The sequence below is a fragment of the Rhinoraja longicauda genome, chromosome 9, assembly GCF_053455715.1.
Source record: "Rhinoraja longicauda isolate Sanriku21f chromosome 9, sRhiLon1.1, whole genome shotgun sequence".
NCBI classification, from domain to species: domain Eukaryota; kingdom Metazoa; phylum Chordata; class Chondrichthyes; order Rajiformes; family Arhynchobatidae; genus Rhinoraja; species Rhinoraja longicauda.
Window position 1 is genome coordinate 6014375 of NC_135961.1, and position 25821 is coordinate 6040195.

Consider the following 25821-nt stretch of genomic DNA (forward strand, 5'->3'; position numbering starts at 1 on the left):
GTCCTATCTTTCCCATTCTCCTGCCTTCTCCCCACAACTCCTGATACCTTTGCTAATCAAGAATCTGTCAATCTCCACCTGAAAAATATCCATTGACTTGGCCTCCACAGCCGTCTGTGGCAATGAATTCATCTGATTCACCATCTTCTGGCTAAAGAAATTCCTCCTTATCTCCTTTCTAATTTTCAGATTTTTTTTTAGATTTAGAGATACAGCGCAGAAACAGGCCCTTCGGCCCACCGGGTCCGCGCCGCCCAGCGATCCCCGCACACTAACACTATCCTACACCCACTAGAGGGACAATTTTTAACATTTGCCCAGCCAATTAACCTACATACCTCTACGTCTTTGGAGGGTGGGAGGAAACCGAATATCTTGGAGAAAACCCACGCAGGTCACGGGGAGAACGTACAAACTCCGTACAGACGGCGCCCGTAGTCAGGATCGAACCTGAGTCTCCGGCACCGCATTCGCTGAAAGGCAGCAACTCTACCGCTGGGCCACCGTGCCGCCCTAATGATATGTCCTTTTATTCTGAGGCTGTGTCCTTTGCTCCTAGACTCTCCCAATAGTAGAAACGTGCTCCCCACATCCACTCTATCCAGGCCTTTCACTATTCGGTTAGCTTTAATGATGTTTTCCCCTCATCCTTCTAGACTCCAGCGAGTACAGGCCCAGTGCCGACAAACGCTCATCATACGTTAACCCACACATTCTTGGGATCATTCTCGTAAACCTCCTCTGGACCCTCTCCAGAGCCAGCACACCCTTCCTCAGATACGTTGCCCGAAACTGCTCACAATACTCCAAACGTGGTCTGACAAGCACCTTATAAAGCCTTAGCATTACGTCCCTGCTTTTATATACTAGTCCTCTCAAAATGTATGCTCATATCACACTTGCCTTCCGTACTACCGATACAACCTGCAAGTGGCCATTTTGGGAATCCGTCAGCAGCACTCCCAAGTCCATTTGCACCTCTGATTTCTTAATCTTCTTGCCATTTAGAAAATAGTCAACGCCTTTATTCCTACTACCAACATGCGCGACTGCACACTTTGCTACGCTACACTTTGTTCGGGAGGGGGAACAAAAGCAACGGAAAATTCCAACAAGGACCAGGTTTGGACAGCTGGAGGCAGCCCGGGATTGGCAGATGCTGGTGGACGTGGACTAACGGCTTACAGTTCCATCAGAGATAGCCATCACCAACTTGAGGCCTGGTCTTGTCCTCTGGTCGAACTCTCAGCGCATGGTGTATTTTGTGGAGTCTCTTAGGAGGATGTTGTGCAGGAAGCCTTCGAAGGAAAGAATCTGTGATATACAGAGCTTGCAGCGGAGGCAGAACAGCGGGGCTGGAGAGCAAAGATCTGCCCGGTAGAAGTTGGATGTCGAGGATTTGTGGCAACATCTACCGTAAGACTGATGAAGGACCTGGGGATCAGCGGACAAGCCCTATGCCAGGCTACCAAAGAAACATCACGGGTGGCAGAGCGGAGTAGCCAGTGGCTCTGGCTGAAGAGGAAAGACCCCATCTGGTCTCCCAAATAAGCCGGCTAGGCAGATGCAGAGGGGGGTGGTTCTGGGACGCCAGAATGCACTGCTGAGCCTACTGGAGACGTCGTGGGTCCAATCAGCGAAACGTCGAAGTAGGTGCCCACTTGATAACCCCAATGACGTGTCTGCCTAGCCTTTCTCAACATCGGAGGAGCATAGGTGAGTGCATAAGCCTCCCATCACCACCGGGAGCAAATTGACCTTTGGCACTTTGGATTTCTAACATCTTGTCCTGTGTATTGTTTAAACATCTGCCACATCTCTGCCCACTCTCCCAACCTGTCCAGGTCCTTCTGCAGACTTCCTGCTTGCTCTACACTACCTGCCCCTCCAACTATCTTCATGTCATCCGCAAACTTGGCCACAGAGCCTTCAATCCCCTCATCCAAATCATGAAAATACACCGTGATGAGCAGCGGCCCCAACATTAACCTCTGCGGAACACCACTAGTCACTGGCAGCCTAGCACAAAATGCCCCCCTTTATTCCCATTCTTTGTCTCAGCCATTCAGCCAATTTTTTAATTTTTTATTTCGAGATACAGTGCGGAAACAGGCCCTTCGGCCCACCGGTCCGTGCCGCCCAGCGATGCCCGCACATTAACACTTTTTTTACATTTGCCCCGCCAATTTACCTACATACCTGTACGTCTTTGGAGTGTGGGAGGAAACCGAAGATCTCGGAGAAAACTCACGCAGGTCACGGGGAGAACGTACAAACTCCGAACAGACGGCGCCTGTAGTCAGGATCGAACCTGAGTCTCCCGCGCTGCATTCGCGGTAAGGCAGCGACTCTACCACTGCGCCACCGTGCCGCAATTTTGCTATCCATGCTGGTATCTTCCCTGTAATACCATGGGCTCTCATCTTCTTTAGCAGCCTCATGTGCCTTATCAAAGGCCTTCTGAAAAGTCCAAGTCGACAGCATCCACTGATTCTCCTTTGTTTATCCAGCTATTTACTTCCTCAAAAAGTAGCCAGAAAAAGTAGCATACCAGAGGACTGGGAGAAATTCAGAGTCCAGCAGAGGAGGACAAAGGGCTTAATTAGGAAAGGGAAAATAGATTATGAGGGAAAACTGGCAAGGAACATAAAAACTGACTGCAAAAGCTTTTATAGATATGTGAAGAGAAAAAGATTAGTTAAGACAAATGTAGGTCCCTTGCAGTCGGAAACAGGTGAATTGATCATAGGGAACAAGGAGATGGCAGACCAATTGAACAAATACTTTGGTTCTGTCTTCACTAAGGAAGACATAAATAATCTGCCGGAAATAGCAGGGGACCGGGGGTCTAATGAGATGGAGGAACTGAGTGTAATCCAGGTTAGTCGGGAAGTGGTGTTAGGTAAATTAAATGGATTAAAGGCAGATAAATCCCCAGGGCCAGATAGGCTGCATCCCAGAGTGCTTAAGGAAGTAGCCCCAGAAATAGTGGATGCATTAGTGATAATTTTTCAAAACTCTTTAGATTCTGGAGTAGTTCCTGAGGATTGGAGGGTAGCTAATGTAACCCCACTTTTTAAAAAGGGAGGGAGAGAGAAAACGGGGAATTATAGACCAGTTAGCCTAACATCGGTAGTGGGGAAAATGCTAGAGTCAGTTATTAAAGATGGGATAGCAGCACATTTGGAAAGTGGTGAAATCATTGGACAAAGTCAGCATGGATTTACAAAAGGCAAATTATTTCTGACGAATCTTATAGAATTTTTCGAGGATGTAACTAGTAGAGTGGATAAGGGAGAACCAGTTGATGTGTTGTATCTGGACTTTCAGAAGGCCTTCGACAAGGTCCCACATAGGAGATTGGTGTACAAACTTAAAGCACATGGTATTGAGGGTTCAGTGTTGAGGTGGATAGAAAATTGGTTGGCGGACAGGAAGCAAAGAGTAGGAATAAACGGGTCCTTTTTGGAATGGCAGGCAGTGACTAGTGGGGTACCGCAAGGCTCAGTGCTGGGACCCCAGTTATTTACAGTGTATATTAATGATTTGGACGAGGGAATTGAATGCAACATCTCAAAGTTTGCGGATGACACGAAGCTGGGTGGCAGTGTTAGCTGCGAGGAGGATGCTAGGAGGCTGCAGAGCGACTTGGATAGATTAGGCGAGTGGGCAAATGCATGGCAGATGCAATATAATGTGGATAAATGTGAGGTTATCCACTTTGGCGGCAAGAACAGGAAAGCAGAGTATTACCTGAATGGTGACCGATTAGGAGAGGGGGAGATGCAACGTGACCTGGGTGTCATGGTGCACCAGTCATTGAAAGCAAGCATGCAGGTGCAGCAGGCAGTGAAGAAAGCGAATGGTATGTTGGCATTCATAGCAAGAGGATTTGAGTTTAGGAGCAGGAAGTTTCTACTGCAGTTGTACAGGGCCTTGGTGAGACCGCACCTGGAGTATTGTGTGCAGTTTTGGTCTCCTAATCTGAGGAAAGACGTTCTTGCCATAGAGGGAGTACAGAGAAGGTTCATCAGATTGATCCCTGGGATGGTGGGACTTTCATATGAAGAAAGACTGGATAGACTGGGCTTGTAGTCGCTGGAATTTAGAAGACTGAGGGGGGATCTTATAGAAACATATAAAATTCTTAAGGGGTTGGAGAGGCTAGATGCGGGAAGATTGTTCCCGATTTTGGGGGAGTCCAGAACCAGGGGTCACAGCTTAAGGATAAGGGGAAGTCTTTTAGGACCGAGATGAGAAAACATTTCTTCACACAGAGAGTGGTGAGTCTGTGGAATTCTCTGCCACAGAAGGTAGTTGAGGCCAGTTCATTGGCTATATTTAAGAGGGAGTTAGATGTGGCCCTTGTGGCTAAAGGGATCAGGGGGTATGGAGAGAAGGCAGGTACAGGTTACTGAGCTGGATGATCAGCCATGATCATATTGAATGGCGGTGCAGGCTCGAAGGGCCGAATGGCCTATTCCTGCACCTATTTTCTATGTTTCTATGTTTTCTAATTCCAACAGATTCGTCAGGCAAGACCTTTCACAAAACCATGCTGACTTTGGCCTATTCTGTCATGTGCTTCGAGGTACAGATGCTCCCCGACTTACGATGCTTCGACTTACGATATTTCGACTTTACGATGGTGCTAACGCTGGGCAACGGCAGCGAACCACAGCTTGCTTCTGGCCTCGTGATCAGGTGTATTAAATGCATTTTTCAACCTACGATATTTTCGGTTTACAACGGGTTTATCGGTACGTGACCCCATCGTAAGTTGAGGAGCGCCTGTACTCAGAAACGTCATCCTTTATACTGGACTTTAACATCTTACCAACCAATGAAGAAAGGCTACCTGGCCTATAGATTCACCTCTTTTGCCTCACTTACTTCTTGAACAATGGAGTAACATTATTCCTCTGGGACCACTCCTGACTCTAGTGAGTCTTCAGAGATCACTACCAATGCCTCCATTATCTCTTACACCCCTTCCCTTGTTTGAGAGATCTTCCCACCAGACTCTGCCCCTCAATATTCAACAGCAGGAGGATCCTAGAATGTGGTCCTCCCCCACAGAGCCTTAGTTTAGAGTTTAGTTTAGAGATACAGCACAGAAATAGGTCTTTTCGACCCACCGGATCCGCGCCGACCAGCGATCCCCGCACATTAACACCATCCTACACCCACTAGGGACAATCATTTTTACATTTACCAAGCCAATTAACCTACAAACCTGTACGTCTTTGGAGAGTGGGAGGAAGCCGAAGATCTCGGAGAAAACTCACGCAGGTCACGGGGAGAACGTACAAACTCCGTACAGACGGCGCCCGTAGTCGGGATCGAACCCGGGTCTCCGGCGCTGCATTTGCTGTAAGGCAGCAACTCTACCGCTGCGCCACCGTGACCGCCCTTAGCCCTTAGCCTTCATGATGCATAATTTAGTTTAGCCTAGTGTAGACATACAGCGTGGAAACACTTCCTACGCCCCCGAGGGATAATTTTACACTTATTCATTTATGCCAAGCCAATTAACCTACAAACCTGTACGTCTTTGGAGTGTGGGAGGAAACCGCAGATTCCGGTCACACAGGGCACAGGGAGAACGTACAAACTCCACGCAGACAGCACCCGTGGTCAGGATCACACCCAGGTTTCTGGCGCTGTAAGGCAGTAGCTCTACTGCTGCCGCCTTTGATGGTAGCACCAAGCCTCAGTGAGTCATGCAGCACATAGTCCTGCAGACTGTAATGGATTAGTCAGCAATATCCCCTGAGGAGCAATTGATGTCCGTCTCTAAGTGTGTCCAGGTGTGAACACCCCGTAGATCAGAGAATCCTCTGTTACACATCTGCTCAGGAAGAATCCCAAGCCTAGCCTGGCCAATGAGGCCTGGATAGAGTGGATGTGGAGAGGATGTTTGCACCAGTGGGAGAGTCTAGGACTGGAGGTCACAGCCTCAGAATTAAAGGACGTTTCTTTAGGAAGGAGATGAGGAGGAGTTTGTTTAGTCAGAGTGTGGTGAATCTGTGAATGCCAAGTCAATGGGTATTTTTAAGATGTTGATTGATAGATTCTTGATTTGTCCGGGGTTACGGGGAGAAGGCAGGAGAATGGGGTTAGGAGGGAGAGAGAGATCAGCCTTGATTGAATGGCGGAGTAGACTTGATGAGCCAAATGGCCTGACCCAGCTCCTAGACTTTATGCACGTTTGAACTTATGAACTATTTCTTTTTTCCACAGATGCAGCCTGACCTGCTGAACTTTTTCAACATTTTACATTAATTCCTTTGGGGTTTTTTTTACAAGTTTTTCTAAGGAGTCACCCTACCCTGGCCTGAACCTTGTGATGAGCACGTTGTTATTTAATGAATGACTGTCAGAGGAAAACTGATACAAATGCAAAGTTCCCACGTCACCTTCTCCCCACCCACATGTTCCTTTTGAATTCACAATTCAAATGGCCTGTGGAAATGGTAGAAGTGGCTTGCCTTTCCACAAACAGGTGTTCCATGATGCGGACTCGCTACAACCTATCCCTCATCCCTCATAAATATCCATGAGTCAGAACCGTGAGGCTAATGTCTACTTTAACCATTGCCTTGCAGGAAGCACCCTGCCACTCCTAAACATGCCGTCAAACACACAGCCTCAAAGCGATTATAGATACTTTGTCGTTAGCTTGTGCACGTAAAGAAAAGCAAACAAATCACAACAAATGTTATTGCAAGATTGGATAATACTAAGTCTAGAGACAGCAATCCGGTCCATTGCAGTGTCCAGGCTCCCAGTCACACCGAAGAAGGTTCTCGACCCGAAACATCATCCATGCCTTCTTTCCGGAGAAGCTGCCTGACCCGCTGAGTCACACCAGCTTTTTCTGTCTATCTTTGGTGTAAACCAGCATCTGCAGTTCTTTCCTACACGGTCATATTCTGGTCCTCATCACAAACGGTCCTTGGAAGTTCAAGCCAGGAATCCACAGGTTTATGACGCAATAGTCATATAAGTGGTTCGTGGTGAGAGACATTGGAAGGGAGGGTGATCGAGATATTGAGGGAGATGGGTAAGGACGTTCAAAATCATGTTGACCAGCAATCCCCGAACATTAGGATTATCCTACCTGCACTAGGGACAATTTACATTTATACCAAGCTAATTAACTTACAAACCCGTACATCTTTGGAGTGTGGGAGGAAACCGAAGATCTCGGAGAAGATCATGATCGCTGGCCAGTGCGTTGGGCCGAAGGGCCAGTTTCTGCACTTTGTCTCTAAACTAAACTAAACTAAACCTCCTCACATTTTGTATGAAATACTACATAACTATCAGTCCAACCGTGTCAGTTCTTGATCCTATAAAGCACATAATCTTCTGAAATCCATGCATGATTTAAGGATTAGCAAGTAAGCCCCACACCACAAAGAAATAAATGAATGTTTGGTTTGGAATTTAGAAGGATGAGATGAGATCTTATCGAAACCCTTAAGATTATTAAGGGGTTGGACACGTTAGAGGCAGGAAACATGTTCCCAATGTTGGGGGAGTCCAGAACAAGGGGCCACAGTTTAAGAATAAGGGGTAGGCCATTTAGAACGGAGATGAGGAAAAACTTTTTCAGTCAGAGAGTTGTGAATCTGTGGAATTCTCTACCTCAGAAGGCAGTGGAGGCCAATTCTCTGAATGCATTCAAGAGCGAGCTAGATAGAGCTCTTAAGGATAGCGGAGTCAGGGGGTGTGGGGAGAAGGCAGGAACGGGGTACTGATTGAGAATGATCAGCCATGATCACATTGAATGGCGGTGCTGGCTCGAAGGGCCGAAAGGCCTCCTCCTGCACCTATTGTCTATTGTTTGACCGAAGGATCTTTAAATGATTGGTTAGATTTCTAGTCAAGTCAAGTCAAGTCAATTTATTTGTATAGCACATTTAAAAACAACCCACGTTGACCAAAGTGCTGCACATCTGACCAGGAAAAAAAAGAAACATACAGTGGCAGGCAGCCAAACACAACGGCGCGGCCATCTTGAACAAAATGTTAATTCAATCACCCACAGTCCAACAATAAAAGCACTAAACAGGCACCCAAAATCACCCAACCCCAAAAACCCCCCAAAACACAGTAGGCGGCAGGACACTCAGGCTGAAAGCAGCACATGTGCTGATTTAATTGCCTACCAAACCCAGTTGGGTGGATGTGTCCACAAACTGCTCCGACCTTTGGGTGTCTTCTCAGTCGGTCAATCAGCTGAGTTACAGCAGAAGGTTGGAATTCCGTGTCCCCATCCAGTGCCAGAATGCACGTGTTCATCTTCTCCCTCTGCAAAACACAGCATGGATCAACAACAATGGCGACTTACTCCCTTTCTCATGCTCTTAAGGGTCTGGCCCACTTTGGCGATTTTTAGGGTGACTGCCGGCCATTGTCAAAGTCGTAGCAGATCGCCGAAAAAACCTTTGATTTTTTTAACCCTACGACAATGCCTACGACAATGACCATGGCGATGCCTACGACAAGCTACGAGAACCTACCACCTAGGGGATGGCAAGCTGCCGACACCCGGCGACCCACGATAACAAAATGGAACCAGTCAGTATATCTATCTCACAAAAAAGGCACGGGGATTGTAGGAGAAAACACAGTTCCCATTTCACACAATATTCATCCATTTGACAATTGTGGGCGGATAGAATTATCACTCGGATGCAGCAGGTCTTTGTTTCATTGAGGGTTCAGTGTTGAGGTGGATAGAGAATTGGTTGGCGGACAGGAAGCAAAGAGTAGGAATAAACGGGTCCTTTTCAGAATGGCAGGCAGTGACTAGTGGGGTACTGCAAGGCTCAGTGCTGGGACCCCAGTTATTTACAATATATATTAATGATTTGGTCGAGGGAATTGAATGCAACATCTCAAAGTTTGCGGATGACACGAAGCTGGGTGGCAGTGTTAGCTGCAAGGAGGATGCTAGGAGGCTGCAGAGTGACTTGGATAGATTAGGCGAGTGGGCAAATGCATGGCAGATGCAATATAATGTGGATAAATGTGAGGTTATCCACTTTGGCGGCAAGAACAGGAAAGCAGAGTATTACCTGAAAGGTGGCCAATTAGGAAAAGGGGAGATGCAACGTGACCTGTGTGTCATGGTGCACCAGTCATTGAAAGCAAGCATGCAGGTGCATCAGGCAGTGAAGAAAGCGAATGGTATGTTAGCATTCATAGCAAGAGGATTTGAGTATAGGAGCAGGGAGGTTCTTCTGCAGTTGTACAGGGCCTTGGTGAGACCGCACCTGGAGTATTGTGTACAGTTTTGGTCTCCTAATCTGAGGAAAGACATCCCAGCCTTAGAGGGAGTACAGAGAAGGTTAACCAGATTGATCCCTGGGATGGCAGGATTTTCATATGAAGAAAGACTGGATAGACTCGGCTTATACTCGCTGGAATTTAGAAGAGGGGGGATCTTATAGAAACATATAAAATTCTTAAGGGGTTGGAGAGGCTAGATGCGGGAAGATTGTTCCCGATGTTGGGGAAGTCCAGAACCAGGGGTCACAGCTTAAGGATAAGGGGGGAGTCTTTTAGGACCGAGATGAGAAAACATTTCTTCACACAGAGAGTGGTGAGTCTGTGGAATTCTCTGCCACAGAAGGTAGTTGAGGCCAGTTCATTGGCTATATTTAAGAGGGAGTTAGATGTGGCCTTTGTGGCTAAAGGGATCAGGGGGTATGGAGAGAAGGCAGGTACAGGTTACTGAGCTGGATGATCAGTCATGATCATATTGAATGGCGGTGCAGGCTCGAAGGGCCGAATGGCCTACTCCTGCACCTATTTTCTATGTTTCTATGTTTCTATCTCTGGAGAGAAGGAATGGGTGATGTTTCGGGTCGAGGCCCTTCTTCAGACAGATGTCAGGGGAGAGGGATAGATAAGGGAGTTTAAGGTGTGAAAACAGGACAAAGGGGATGGAGAACAAGGATCATTGTTAGCTGGGAGAAATCCAGGTCTCTTCTGTTTTTCACATGATTGATGTCTACGCTTAGTGGCCTAAAAGGTTTTAAACATCCAGTGCTGTAGCTACAATCAGGAGTTTATTTTTCTCGACATACTGTGACTAAATGTAAAAACACAATTATAGCAGTGACAGAAGACAGATTGATCCTGTGCTTCACAGAAATCCGCAGATCTGGAAGGTTGCCACATACAAGTAACTGGCAAGATTTACTGAGTGTGTTGGAAGGTACGAATGTTGGGTTTACACCAAAAATGAGTAACTCAACGGGTCAGGCAGCATTTCTGGAGAAAAGACATAGGTGACGTTTCGGGTCGAGACCTTTCTTCCCAATAAACCTTTCCTATTCAAGTATCTGTCCATGTCCTTCTTGAAGAAATACACAAAATGCTGGAATAACTCAGCGGGACAGGCAGTATATCCGGAGAGAAGGAATGGGTGTATACACTGGAATTTAGAAGGATGAGAGGAGATCTTATTGAAACGTATAAGATTATTAAGGGGTTGGACATGTTAGAGGCAGGAAACATGTTCCCAATGTTGGGGGAGTCCAGAACAAGGGGCCACAGTTTAAGAATAAGGGGTAGGCCATTTAGAACTGAGATGAGGAAAAACTTTTTCAGTCAGAGAGTTGTGAATCTGTGGAATTCTCCGCCTCAGAAGGCAGTGGAGGCCAATTCTCTGAATGCATTCAAGAGAGAGCTAGATAGAGCTCTTAAGGATAGCGGAGTCAGGGGGTATGGGGAGAAGGCAGGAACGGGGTACTGATTGAGAATGATCAGCCATGATCACATTGAATGGTGGTGCTGGCTATTGTCTATTGTGACATTTCGGGTCGAGACCCTTTCTCCAGAGAAAACTCCAAAACATATGGTCCTTTGTCCAGTTCGATACTTCCCTACATAATCATTAATAAGTAAATATACCCCGTAAATACATCATGAATACATGAATATAGAAATTCCAACATTACAACAGGAAAATTACAAGTGGTCCATCTACCCTATATGTTATAGTATAAACACTTTGTATCTGATCATGCGAATGCTTAGCTCATACCTGCCAAATAGCCTTGTCAGACACATTGGTGATCATTTTCCAATGTTCTATAGATTCAGGATCAGTTCCTGTGGATTGGAGGGTAGCTAATGTTATCCCACTTTTTTAAGAAAGGAGGGAGAGAGAAAACGGGAAATTATAGACCAGTTAGTCTGACATCAGTGGTGGGGAAGATGCTGGAGTCAATTATAAAAGACGAAATTGCGGAGCATTTGGATAGTAGTAACAGGATCGTTCCGAGTCAGCATGGATTTACGAAGGGGAAATCATGCTTGACAAATCTTCTGGAATTTTTTGAGGATGTAACTAGGAAAATTGACAGGGGAGAGCCAGTGGATGTGGTGTACCTCGATTTTCAGAAAGCCTTCGACAAGGTCCCACATAGGAGATTAGTGGGCAAAATTAGAGCACATGGTATTGGGGGTAGGGTACTGACATAGATAGAAAATTGGTTGACAGACAGAAAGCAAAGAGTGGGGATAAATGGGTCCCTTTCGGAATGGCAGGCAGTGACCAGTGGGGTACCGCAAGGTTCGGTGCTGGGACCCCAGCTATTTACGATATACATTAATGACTTAGACGAAGGGATTAAAAGTACCATTAGCAAATTTGCAGATGATACTAAGTTGGGGGGTAGTGTGAATTGTGAGGAAGATGCAATAAGGCTGCAGGGTGACTTGGACAGGTTGTGTGAGTGGGCGGATACATGGCAGATGCAGTTTAATGTAGATAAGTGTGAGGTTATTCACTTTGGAAGTAAGAATAGAAAGGCAGATTATTATCTGAATGGTGTCAAGTTAGGAGGAGGGGGAGTTCAACGAGATCTGGGTGTCCTAGTGCATCAGTCAATGAAAGGAAGCATGCAGGTACAGCAGGCAGTGAAGAAAGCCAATGGAATGTTGGCCTTCGTAACAAGAGGAGTTGAGTATAGGAGCAAAGAGGTCCTTCTACAGTTGTACCGGGCCCTGGTGAGACCGCACATGGAGTACTGTGTGCAGTTTTGGTCTCCAAATTTGAGGAAGGATATTCTTGCTATGGAGGGCGTGCAGCGTAGGTTCACTAGGTTAATTCCCGGAATGGCGGGACTGTCGTATGTTGAAAGGCTGGAGCGGTTGGGCTTGTATACACTGGAATTTAGAAGGATGAGGGGGGATCTTATTGAAACATATAAGATAATTAGGGGATTGGACACATTAGAGGCAGATAACATGTTCCCAATGTTGGGGGAGTCCAGAACAAGGGGCCACAGTTTAAGAATAAGGGGTAGGCCATTTAGAACGGAGATGAGGAAGAACTTTTTCAGTCAGAGGGTGGAATTCTCTGCCTCAGAAGGCAGTGGAGGCCAGTTCGTTGGATGCTTTCAAGAGAGAGCTGGATAGAGCTCTTAAGGATAGCGGAGTGAGGGGGTATGGGGAGAAGGCAGGAACGGGGTACTGATTGAGAGTGATCAGCCATGATCGCATTGAATGGCGGTGCTGGCTCGAAGGGCTGAATGGCCTACTCCTGCACCTATTGTCTATTGTCTATTGTCTATTGAGACGGGCAATGTTTTTGAGGTGGAAGAAGGCTGTCTTTGTGATGTGTTTGATGTGTTTGTCGAAGGAGAGGGTTTGATCAAAGATGATTCCAAGATTCCGGATGTGAGGGGAGGTGGATACTGGGAGACCATCAATATTGAGGATGAAGTTTTGGGTGGATTTGGTGAGGGTTTTTGGACCAATGATGATGATTTCAGATTTGTTGCAGTTGAGTTTGAGGAAATTTGATTGAAGCCAAGATTCTATTTCAGAGATGCAGTTTGTCAGTGTAGAGTGTGTGGTGGTGGAGATTGACTTGGTGGAGATGAGGAGCTGGATATCATCGGCGAAGCAGTGGAAGTTGAGACCATGACGGCGGATTAATTGACCAAGGGGGAACAGGTAGAGGATGAAGAGGAGGGGGCCAAGGACTGAGCCTTGGGGGACACCTTGGGGGAGGGGAGCGGTGGGGGATTTACAGTTGTTAATGGAGATGAACTGGTGTCTGTCAGAGAGGTAAGATTTGAACAAGGATAGGGCTGTGCCGGTGATGTTAAAGGAGGTTTCAAGTCGGGTGAGGAGAATGGAGTGATTTATGGTGTCAAAGGCAGCGCTTTGGTCAAGTAAGATGAGGATGTTGAGGTTGCCAGCGTCGGAGGAGAGGAAAAGGCCGTTTGTGATTTTGAGGAGCGCAGTTTCAGTACAGTGGTTGGAGCGGAATCCGGATTGGAAAGTTTCATACAGGTTATTGGTAGAGAGGTGGTATTTGAGTTGGGAAGCTACAGCACGTTCCAAAACTTTGGACAGAAAGGGTAGGTTGGAGATTGGTCTGAAGTTGTTTGGGGTGTCAGGGTTGAGACCAGGTTTTTTCAGAATGGGGGTGACAGCAGCGATTTTGAGGGATGGCGGGACGATGCCAGTGGACAGGGAGGAGTTTATTGTTGCAGTGATAAGTGGAGAGAGAGCAGGAAGGCAGGCCTTGACAAAGCTGGAGGGGATGGGGTCCAGAGAGCAGGTGGCAGTTTTTATTCCTGTGAAGAGGTCAGAGAGGTCAGTGGTGGAGACTGGGGAGAACTGAGGCAGGGGCTGACAGGATAAGGGGGGGCAGGTGGTTTGAGGGGGAGCAGGTGCGTTGGTGGTTAAGGTGCTGTAGATGCTGTCTATTTTGCTTTGGAAGAATGAAAGGAAAGTGGTGCATTTGTCAACTGTGAATGATTGGGAGATGGTGTCCAGGGGGCTGAGGAGTTTGTTTATTGTAGAGAAGAGTGCTTTTGGGTTTCCGGAGCCAGAGTGAATTATTTGAGAGTAGTAGGTGGAGTGGGCGCGGGAGAGGGCATCATTTGTAGTGCTGCAGGTGGTCTTTGTAGGCTTGGGAGTGAATTGTGAGACCTGTTTTGTTGCGGAGTCTTTCAAGTTGGCGGGCATGAGTTTTCATCATGCGGAGTTCAGGGGTAAACCAGGGAGCAGAGTGGGTGAAGGAAACTGTTTTGGTTTTTATAGGTGCAAGCTGGTCGAGGCAGGAGGAGAGAGTGCGGTTGTAGTAGTCAGTGAGGTCAGAGGGGCTGTGGAGGTCAACGAAGGGAGAGGCGGACATTATTTCAGAGAGGGAGGATGAGAGCGAGGTAGGTGAAACAGAGTTCAGCTTACGGAAGTTGATTTTGCGTTTTTGCCTTGGAGCTGGGGTGGGAATGTTGACGGACATGGTGAATGCTAAGTGATCAGAGAGGGTGGGGTCGGAGCCAGAGAGGTGATGTAGATTTAGTCCAGTGGAGCAGACAAGGTCCAGAATGTGCCCACGGTTATGGGTGGGAAAATTGACGTGTTGAGTGAGGTTAAAGCAGTTGAGTATTTCAGTGAAGTCAGCACATTTCATTCCTTCTAACAAAATAAGCATTATCAAGCTTAAGGAACAAGTACTTTTCCAGCTACATCTTGATAGTGCTTTAATGTTTTCAAGGTCATGCTGTGTATATTAAGTTTGACACGATGAATTGTATAAAGAATTCATTCTAAAATCTATCTGTTACATTTGTACAATAATAAACAAAACCAAATGGAAGCAATTAAGTTAAAAGAACAGTTTATTTCGTTTCATCCATGAGAATATCATTCACTCCATTGATTAAGTATCTTACAAATATACACATTCAACCAATAAGATAATAACTTAATTTCATGAAGACAGTAATTCGTGCAAATATCATAGGTCATGCAGACTATCGTGTTCATTTTCTTATTGCTAATTTTAAAATGTGGGTCAAAAATGAATGCATAGTTCAAGGGTCGTAATAGAGAGGTAACACCAATTACTTAGAAATATTGTTTGTACCAAAAGTGACTTGAAGATCCTAATATGTTGTATTTTAATGAAGTAAGTTGGAAAATGTGTTCACCACGATTTGATTGCAAATAATCTGAGAGCTTAAAATGACAAAGAAAGCATGTCAAGCTAAACCCACTGAACTGTACTGTTGATATGATGTTAAAATTGAATGGATTGTAATCCATATGTGACATTAAAAATGGTCAATAACAAATATGATGTGTTTTGCTTGGCTGAGAAAATCTATACACTGGAGAAAAATGGAAATATTTTAAATCCAATTTGTCGAATTTTAGAGTACATTTGATATCCATATCGGAAGTTGAGATAATGTGAAAATGAGCATTTCCTACCGATTGTATTTTATATCGTGAAATATGTACATCAAAAATACCCCAAACAATTTCAGTTTAAAATTAAATAGGTAAAAGAACACATGTCATAGAAGATACATTTAATGGGTTATTTATAATAAATTAACATTTTTACTTCCATAATGTATTTTATAGCTATAAGATAATTGTAAACAGAAACAATGTCAACTGACCATTTTGTGCAAAGGTATGAATTATATTAATTCATGATCAGTTGTAAAGTAGTATGTGCACAATAATAGTTTTACATGATGCAACTTCATCATGTGTGTGATTGTGTGCATTCGATCTTTATCTTCTTTCCTTAAGGTACATAGATGTACCAATTGATTTTTATTGCACTATAAAGGCACTAACCAGACCTGATTGTCTCGATCCAACGATATTTCAGAATCACTCTGTTTACGAATGCTGCTCTTTGATTTTTGACTTTGGGAAAAATTATGTTCACCTTTTCCAAAGCTGATTGCCAATACAAGACTGACCCTCGCAATGAACATAAAAGTTCAGAATAGGATCAGTGGGCTAGGCATCAATAAACAAACAGAAACGGCCCAGAGAGAGTGATGATGATTGTGTTCCAAGGTTGAAAATATCCTTGCATTACAAAGTTGTAAAATATTTATAAATAATTAATTTACAGTTTTTGCAATCCATTGTACATGGAAGAGTTTTCTCCTCATTTCTCTAATTTGTTGAGTGGCAGAAATGGAATAAGGCATAAGTCGCAATAGAAATTTACAGTCATGAAACGTATTTATAATCCCTGAGATACTCGGTTGGTGGAAATGGTAGAGATGTTTGTGTGCTTAAAAAAAAACATTGGTTGTCTGGTGAGTTAATAAAAGATGTAAAGGGCACTAACCAGCCCTGACAGTAATAGTTCACCGATATGTCAGTAAGATTCAGACATCGATTGCACAGACAAAGACTAGGCGATTCCCAAATGAGTAAACTTGCAGTGCATTGTATTTACGCTTTCTAAGAAATGATGGCAGAACTATGCAGATTTGGCCCATTAACTCCATCTGCATTGATCAGAGGCCAAACAGTCAATTTTAACCTACAACTGGCAGCTAGAAGGTACAAATCAAGCTCTCAGTGGCATCTTTTGTTCTAAGGTGCTGATTCTGACTCAAGGGACGTGCTGAATTGTAGATGGGGCTTGTGAATTCCACCCCATGCCTGCAGCCACATTGTCACTTGGATATTCCTTTTACACCTCTAAAACAGGTAGCACTAATGAATTTCTACTTCTGTTTGTATTGACCTGTTACTAAGCAATCATCATATTTGTGCATAGATATCCATTTGATAACAGGAGCAACAGATCCTTGCTGCATTGTCCATGATTAGCAAGCTGATGGATTTCGCTCTATGCTGATCAAGATATAAAGCTGGAAAGTTGTTCCTTTTTTCCCATCACTGTTGATTTGGCTTTTCTATAATGTCAAACCTCATGATCTTCATGCTAAAAGAGAAGAAAAAGTTATGTAATATTCAATTTTCATATTAGATTTTTTGTCTTAAAATAAATTGCTTTAAAAAAAAAAGAAACATTCAAATAACTCTGCACCAAAATTGATTTTCAGGGTAAATTTTGCAGCATCAGCTTGTTTGCATTGTCCTTCCTTACATGTCCTACAGTGGCTGACAGTGCAACCGGGTGAATGGACAACATTTGTTGGCACTGGGCCTGTACTCACTGGAATTTAGAAGAATGAGGGGGGAGCACATTGTAACATACAGAATAGTGAAAGGCTTGGATAGAGTGGATGTGGAGAGGATGTTTCCATTGGCAGGAGAGTCTAGAACTAGAGGTCATAGCCTAAGAATTAAAGGACGTTCTTTTAGGAAGGAGATGAGGAGAAATTTCTTTAGTCAGAGGGTGGTGAATCTGTGGAATTCTTTGCCACAGAAGGCTGTGGAGGCCAAGTCAGTGGATGTTTTTTAAGGCAGAGATAGATAGATTCTTGATTAGTACAGGTGTCAGAGGTTATGGAGAGAAGGCAGGAGGATGGGGTTAGGAGGGAGAAATAGATCAGCCACGATTGAATGGCGGAGTAGACTTGATGGTCCAAATGGCCAAATTCTACTCCTATTCCTTGTGACCTTATGACCTTGACCCACCCAAATCAGTAGATTGTGAAATTAGGAGTGTAATAGAACTGAGAAGAAAAAAACCACTTCGCAAATGCAATGGCTATGCTTTGGTTCTTCAGAGGGTGATGGAATGTCATTAACAATTAACGTATTATTGAAAATATCTCTCCTAGCTAACCGTGGCACGATTATACTACTTTAATTTAAACAGCTCTGAAGTGGAGCCTTATCCACATTAAGCATGGTCTAATTTTCTGAGGTCCTGTCTTTACAATGCAAATATAGGAACTTCATAGCACTCAGTGTACATCAGTGGTGAACTAATCAATGAATAGCTGTTAGTCTATCCATGCATTGGATTTCTATATTTAATAATTTAAAGCTACTGTTGTATTTCACAGAAAATTTCAATGTGCTTGGACCTTCCAAGATTGCAAAAGTGTATGTTAGATTTAAGGTGTCAGAGGTTATGAGGAGAAGGCAGGAGAATGGAGTTTGGGAGGGAGAGATAGATCAGCCATGATTGAATGGCGGAGTATATTTGATGTGCCGAATGGCCTAATTCTATGCCTATTCCTTATGACTGATGACCTTAAGATTGGAGTAAATTTGAAGTCATTCAATTAAATAGAATCATGAAATTTGTCAGCCCTTACTTTTTTATATTTTCCAACATTCTGCAGAGATTTCACTTCAGTTCCTTTGTATGCAATGAAATGGATGAGGGTGTTAATCCTGAAAAATAGTAAATAACAATGTTATTATTTGCTTATTATGAGATTGATTATTGATTGATTAAAGCAGATAATATTTTTAATTAATACCTGTGGTATAACATGGTGATGAATTGAATTATCAACAGCCCAGCAAACGATATCAAGAACATGAAACCGATCGGTTCGATGGTTAGATTCTCATTTATTGAAAAGGAACCATTTGAGAGAATTTTGGGTATCTTGATGTGTATGTCTGGACCAATGAGTTGCAGGAAGAATGTTGAAACGAGCCACAGGATATTTATAATGAAGAACAGGAAAGTGGCCTGGAAATAAAAGGATCTCTTTAAAACCTAGCACCAATAATATACACAATATTGCCTTTAAGTACAGTGAGTGCAAAAATAAATTGAACAAATCAGTGTGGGTGCGTAGAGCAAGCTGTTATCATATCATCATATCATCATATATATACAGCCGGAAACAGGCCTTTTCGGCCCACCAAGTCCATGCCGCCCAGCGATCCCCGTACATTAACACTATCCTACACCCACTAGGGACAATTTTTACATTTACCCAGCCAATTAGCCTACATACCTGTACGTCTTTGGAGTGTGGGAGGAAACCGAAGATCTCGGAGAAAACCCACGCAGGTCACGGGGAGAACGTACAAACTCCTTACAGTGCAGCACCCGTAGTCAGGATCGAACCTGAGTCTCCGGCGCTGCATTCGCTGTAAAGCAGCAACTCTACCGCTGCGCCACCGTGCCGCTTTATTTACTGAACTGTGTAAATTGGCCATACATTTCTCCCATGGCAATTCTCTAATTTATAGCCTGTTTTACTCAAGGAATAAAGCCATACAAAAAGGATCCTTTCATCCATCACCTTAATGACTCATGTATTTTGTTTTTTCTTTAAAGCAGAATGCGTTTTTTTCACAATGGTGAAGCTTTGGCAAGGTTCTGTACAAATTGTGTAGATCCATTATATTTTGTGAGCGTAACAGATGAAGGCTGACCTAATTTTAGTTTTTTTTAACTGCCATGTGCCTCTGTGCCTTTGCAGTCTCCTTTGTACTTCATCTTTCCATATCCAAGCATAAATTAATAAAGAACAAGATTTTACATTTACAGCTGATTATTCAGAACAAACACTGGTAACTAAACCCATACCTTGTTCCTCAGAGCCCGCAGATTTTTCTCAATCTCTTGCTGCCTCTCTTTATTTTCATCAATCGGTTTAAGATACAACTCAATTAACTCAACCCAGAATGGTTTTTCCGTCTGCAGATAAGAAATAGAGAATATTATCAATAAAATGTTTTATTCCATCATTCCATGTGACCGCCTTAATTTCTTCATTATGCAGGCGAGTAGTTACATGCAACATTATATTTTGTAAAATCTTTAACACACTTTGAAGGGCAGCACAGTGATGCAGCAGTTAGTGTTGCTGCTTCACACTACCAGCCACCCAGGTTCAATCAGGCTGTTAATCTGTTATCAGACAACTGAATCATCCCACCACAGTCAGAGAGCAGTGGCTGCACTACTACCTCTAATAGTGAAAGGCTTGGGTAGAGTGGATGTGGAGAGGGTGTTTCCACTCGTGGGAGAGTCTAGGACTAGAGGTCGTAGCCTCCGAATTAAAGGATGTTCCTTCAGGAAGATGAGGAAGTGTTTCTTTAGTCAGAGGGTGGTGAACCTGTGGAATTCTTTGCCACAGAAGGGTGTGGAGACCAAGTCAATGGATGTTTTTAAAGCAGAGATAGATAGATTCCTGATTAGTACGGGTGTCAGGGGTTATGGGGAGAAGGCAGGAGAATGGGGTTAGGAGGGAGAGATAGATCAGCCATGATTGAATGGCCGAGTAGACTTAATGGGCCGAATGGCCTAATTCTGCTCCTATCACTTATGACCTTATGACCTTACTATCTACCTCTTTGGCAACCCTCGGACTACCCTTGATCAGACTTTGCTGGCTTTACCTTGAACTAAACGTTATTCCCTTAACATGTATCTGTACACTGTAAATGGCTCGATTGTAATTATTTTTTAGTCTTTCTGCTGACTGGTTAGCACGCAACAAAAGCTTTTCACTGAACCTCGGTACACGTGACAATAAACTGAACTGAACTCAGCTTAACTCAATCATGACTCTGGGTGCTGAAGAGTTTGCATGGTCTCTCCGGGACTGTGTGAGGTTCTTGTTTCTCCCATCTCTCCTGGTAAACTAATTGGCCGCTGTAAATTAACCTCCTCTACCCACAAGAAAACACACATATTCTTTTGGTAAGTGGCAAAGGAATCAAGGGTAAACGTATAGATATTGTTCAGAAATTAGGTTGCCAGAGTGCAGCAAAATGAGTAGAGGGGGCATTGGACTGAGAACTTTGTTTTGCATGAACCCCTTCATTTGTGTAGCCTTGCTCTGCGGCAGATTAAGTTGGTAAATTAAGTTCAAAGGGGCTGAGAGAAATGTGATTTGAAATAACTCACTTCATCAATCTTTTCTTCAACAAGGTCGATATAGAGAGACTTTTCTTTCAAATCGTCAATCCAGTCTAAATAATTAAAAAAACACAAGAAATAAAGATTATTCCCTGGCCTACTGCGATTGGATCCGTTGAGCATCAAAATTGGATCAGAGAAACTTTTTCAGCCATTCACATTGAGATAAGACCCATGCTTAAAGTGGATCTGCCACATATCTGATATATGCCATCATGTGATAGGTGCCATCATGAAATCCCAGTGAATGTATTTGCTGGGTGTCCCTAACATTATGCTGGAGATTTCAATTCTCTGATCCCACGCAAGATCAGACCTGCTGTGGGGTCACAGAAAACGGTATTTGAATGGGTAAAGTAACAAAAATAGTCATCTTTTTCTATTTTTAAAAATCTATCTTTAGAAATAGTAATCATGAAGAAAATTATTCTTCCCTAAAGAACTACATAGTGCAAACATTAATTTTGAATATGTCACACCCTTCCTTAAAATCATAAAACAATTTCCTTCCCATTCGCAACCTTTCTGAACATGCTTGTCAGCTAGCAATAAACCAGGATTTTCTAAAAAATATATTAATACTCACTGTCTTCAACTCTGGGTTCCAATATTTCCATTTCGTCATTTGTACTAAAGGAAATAAAATAAAGACCCAACAGAATAATTAGAATATAGGGAATTTAAAAAATGATAGAAATAAAAAAAATCCACAAAGAGGAAAGACGATGGGAGTCAAGTCAATCTTACTAATAGAAAAAGCCAACCAATCCAGATCAGCAAGTTTGCAGATGACACAAAGTTAGGGGGGGTGGTGAATAGCGAAGAAGGGATCTGCAAACTGCAGGAAGATATAGATGAGATGGTCAGATGGGCGGAGCAGTGGCAGATGGAATTTAATCCTGAAAAGTGCGAGGTGATGCACTTTGGCAGGAATAACTTGGAGAGGGAGTACACCATGAATGGAAGGACCCTAGGGAAGACAGGGGTACAGAGGGACCTTGGAGTACAGGTACACAAGTCCTTGAAGGCAGCAGGACAGGTGGACAGGGTGGTCAAAAAGGCATATGGGTTACTGGCTTTCATTAGCCGGGGCATCGAATATAAAAGTAGGGGGGTAATGATGGAATTGTACAGAACACTGGTGAGGCCACAGCTGGAGTATTGTGTACAGTTCTGGTCACCACATTATAGAAAGGATGTGATAGCTTTGGAGAGGGTGCAGAGGAGATTCACCAGGATGCTGCCAGGGATGAAGGGCCTCGGCTATGAGGAGAGACTGAGCAGACTGGGGTTGTTTTCCCTGGAGCAGAGAAGGCTGAGAGGGGACATGATCGAGGTGTACAAGATCATGAGGGGCATAGATAAGGTAGATGGCGGGGAACATCTTCCACTGGTGGAAGGTTCAACAACGAGGGGACATAGATACAGGGTAAGGGGAGGGAGGTTTCGGGGGGATGTGAGAAAGAACTTTTTCACCCAGAGGGTGGTAGGAGTCTGGAACTCACTGCCTGGGGTGGTGGTGGAGGCGGGAACACTCACAACATTTTAGAGGCATTTGGATGGGCACTTGAAATGCTACAACATTCAGGGCTACGGTCCAAATGCGGGAAAATGGGATTAAAAATTAGACTGTGTTTGGTAACGGGCGGCGCGGACACGATGGGCCGAAGGGCCTCTTTCTGTGCTGTAGGACTCTATGACTCTATGACTCTATCTCCAATCCAGAACAAAATAAGCCAAAGGTAAGTATGACACTCTCAAGGACACAGCTCAAGATAAAGATGCGAATAATGGGGAGATGAAAGGGAAAGGTCACTAGCAAGAAATGTGCGCCAAATTATCAGCCAACGGCCACACTTATCTTGTAAGAAAATAACTGCAGATGCTGGTACAAATCGAAGGTACTTATTCGCAATATGCTGGAGAAACTCAGCAGGTCAGGCACACTTATCTTTGTAAGTTCAATTCCACCGAAGTTAATAGAGCCAAATGTTAGGAAGCAAATACAACTGGGCAGCCAATAGTTTTTAGTTTTAGTTTAGTTTAGAGATGCAGCGCGGAAACAGGCTCTTCGGCCCACCGGGTCCGCGCCGCCCAGCGATCCCCGCACATTAGCACTATCCTACACCCACTAGGGACAATTTTTACATTTACCAAGCCAATTAACCTACAAACCTTTACGTTCTTGGAGTTTGCTTCAACAAATGTTCTGCTCCCCTTTTTTGGTGAGGTCAGAATATTAATGCTTTAGATCTTTTGACTCTTGAAAACACACTTGGACTGACCTCTGCAAATCTAGCCTAGCTTTGATCGCGTGTTAGGATTTTAGCCCACTATGCCAAAGACAAAGTATATAGCTAATCCTCTTTTTTTTAATTCATAAAATGTTGGAGTAACTCAGCAGGTCAGGCAGCATCTCAGGAGAGAAGGAATGGGTGACGTTTCGGGTCGAGACGAAACGTCACCCATTCCTTCTCTCCTGAGATGCTGCCTGACCTGCTGAGTTACTCCAGCATTTTGTGAAATAAATACCTTTGATTTGTACCAGCATCTGCAGTTATTTTCTTACACTAGCTAATCCTCTTCACACCTGACTATGTAGGAAAAAGGAGTTGCGTTCATCGTTAATAACAGAATAACGGATTTATTGACAATCCCATTTAAAGGATGATTGAAAGTTTATAATGCAGGAAATAATCATTATCTCAACCTCAGTTTATCAGACGAATCAAATTAAAATTTCCAAGGATTCATGCGTGTCAAATTATATGTGTAAGATTGCTACACCCATTGTAGTATCCAAAGTCAGGACAATATTCCTCAAGTTTCAAAGCAATGCAGAGGGCAGTGTCCTCACTGAACTGTGTAGGAAATTGCAGGAACTCAGTGATGAAATGTAAGTCCGCCAGCACAATGAGGTTTTTAAATCTTATATCATCCAGCCGTGAACTTCTAAGATACAGGTATGTAGGTTAATTGGCTGGGTAAAATGTAAAAATTGTCCCTAGTGGGTGTAGGATAGTGTTAATGTACGGGGATCGCTGGGCGGCACGGACTTGGTGGGCCAAAAAGGCCTGTTTCCGGCTGTATATATATGATGATGATGATGATGATGATGATATATTTTAAAGGGGAAATTAAAACCAAAGAAAAGGTAACAAGCAAAAAAGTAGCGAAAAGCATATCTCAAAACAAAGGAATCAAAAATAGAGAACAGAAAGTAGTTAGAACTGAGATGAGGATAAAAAAAAATTCAGTCAGAGAGTTGTGAATCTGTGGAATTCTCTGCCTCAGAAGGCAGTGGAGGCCAATTCTCTGAATGCATTCAAGAGAGAGCTAGATAGAGCTCTTAAGGATAGCGGAGTCAGGGGGTATGGGGAGAAGGCAGGAATGGGGTACTGATTGAAAATGATCAGCCATGATCACACTGAATGGTGGTGCTGGCTCGAAGGGCCGAATGGCCTCCTCCTGCACCTATAGTCTATAGTCTATTGTCTATTGACATGTTATTAGAACCAGCTGAGAGAGCACTAAGTACCCTTTAACTTTACCAGTTAGTATTAAAGAGAGATACCTGTCTCTTCGGTGAGCTGCTTCCTTTTTATCCTCTTTGATTGCAAATTCAACATCCCAGCAGAAGCATTTGCATTTCTTTTCATATCGCTTCGTCTGTTCGGGTTTCTTCTTGGTAAATCTCTTTGGAGTGGCACTTTCACGAGTCCCCCATGAGACATTATTCATGTTCACCATTGAATAAATGGGCAAGAGCAAGTATCCGCTGGGAATGCAAATAATGTACAGCATCCCGTATAGAACGAGGTGGAACTCCTGGGGGTGCAGCAACGCCGTTGAGAGGAATAGGACCACCATGGAAATGAAGAACACGCCCGTCGGAGTAATAAAGGTTTGTTCTCTGATCATTTCACCTGAAAGGGGTAAAACATACATTGGAATTTTTTGACAGCAAAAAAGAGCAAAGAGAAAGCTTGTGGTGATTCACACCAAACAGCACGTGCACTGGCAGAACTGAACTGAGTTCACATGACGTTTCTTGTGTGTTTAAAGATTACAATTAAAAACACAAAGGACTCGTGCTATAACACCAGGATAAGCACTTGGAGGCCAATTCTCCGAATGCATTCAAGAGAGAGAGCTAGATAGAGCTCTTAAGGATAGCGGTGTCAGGGGGTATGGGGAGAAGGCAGGAACGGGGTACTGATTGAGAATGATCAGCCATGATCACATTGAATGGCGGTGCTGGCTCGAAGGGCCGAATGGCCTCCTCCTGCACCTATTGTCTATTGTCTATTGTCAACCAAGAAAACCAAGCCCAAAGCCAGCCAAAGTACCATCTAAACTGCTTATACAAACTCATGCTGAGGACAATAACTAACTCCATACGCAACCATTAGCTACCTACATGTTAACGAGCACATCTTTAAAAAACGATCGTGTTGATGCAAGTATATCATTGGGGTTATCAGGTAGGCACCTCCCTTCGCTAGTGTTTCGTTGAGTTAGGCCCACGACACCTCGGGAAGGCTCAGCAGTCAGTTCTGGCAAGCCAGAACAACCCCCCTTAATACCTGCTCTCACCACCTATGCTATCAGTGTCTACTAAATAAAGGAAATTATAGATATGATGGTCCTTTGTTTTACCCATTCATACCAGAATTTTCTAAATGCAATCTATCGTCAGCATATGGTCAGTGTTTCCGCATTTTATCTACCCAACGATAGTTCAGACGAGGCTTGTTTCATACTCAATTATAGGTCTGCTGGAAACAACATAAGGAGGGATTGTATGGGCTGGGTCTGTTTTCCCTGAAGCAAAGGAGGCTGAGAGGTAACATGATAGAGGTGTATAAAATGATGAAAAGCATAGATCAGTAGCCAGCGTCTTATTCTACGGGAAGGATGTCTAATAAATAGTTTACACCGGCAGGCAGAAGTCTTTAAGGGAACCTGAAGGGTGAAGTTTTCACACAAAGGGTAGGTGGTATCCGGAATCAATTGCCTGAAGAGGAGGTGGGGGCCAGAACAGTAACAATATTTCAGAGGTATCTCAACAGGCATGTGAATGAGCAAGGCATAGGAGGAGATAAAAGGGGTTGGACACATTAGAGGCAGGAAACATGTTCCCAATGTTGGGGGAGTCCAGAACAAGGGGCCACAGTTTAAGAATAAGGGGTAGGCCATTTAGAACTGAG

At 43.9% G+C, this 25821-nt stretch overlaps 1 protein-coding gene across 1 annotated transcript in view; it reads right to left on the reverse strand.

The window, feature by feature from the left end:
• Window positions 1–16695: 16695 nt before the first annotated feature.
• The window catches only part of LOC144596892 (chitin synthase chs-2-like), a 30869-nt gene continuing 21743 nt past the window's right edge, over window positions 16696–25821 (reverse strand). Inside the window, exons 13-19 of the mRNA XM_078405758.1 lie at window positions 24186–24537; window positions 21198–21241; window positions 20600–20664; window positions 19274–19384; window positions 18207–18424; window positions 18039–18117; window positions 16696–16750 (exon numbers count right to left, since the gene is read on the reverse strand). Coding sequence (XP_078261884.1) covers window positions 16730–16750; window positions 18039–18117; window positions 18207–18424; window positions 19274–19384; window positions 20600–20664; window positions 21198–21241; window positions 24186–24537 — 890 coding nt within the window. The 3' untranslated portion in view covers window positions 16696–16729. The remainder of the gene's footprint in view (window positions 16751–18038; window positions 18118–18206; window positions 18425–19273; window positions 19385–20599; window positions 20665–21197; window positions 21242–24185; window positions 24538–25821) is intronic.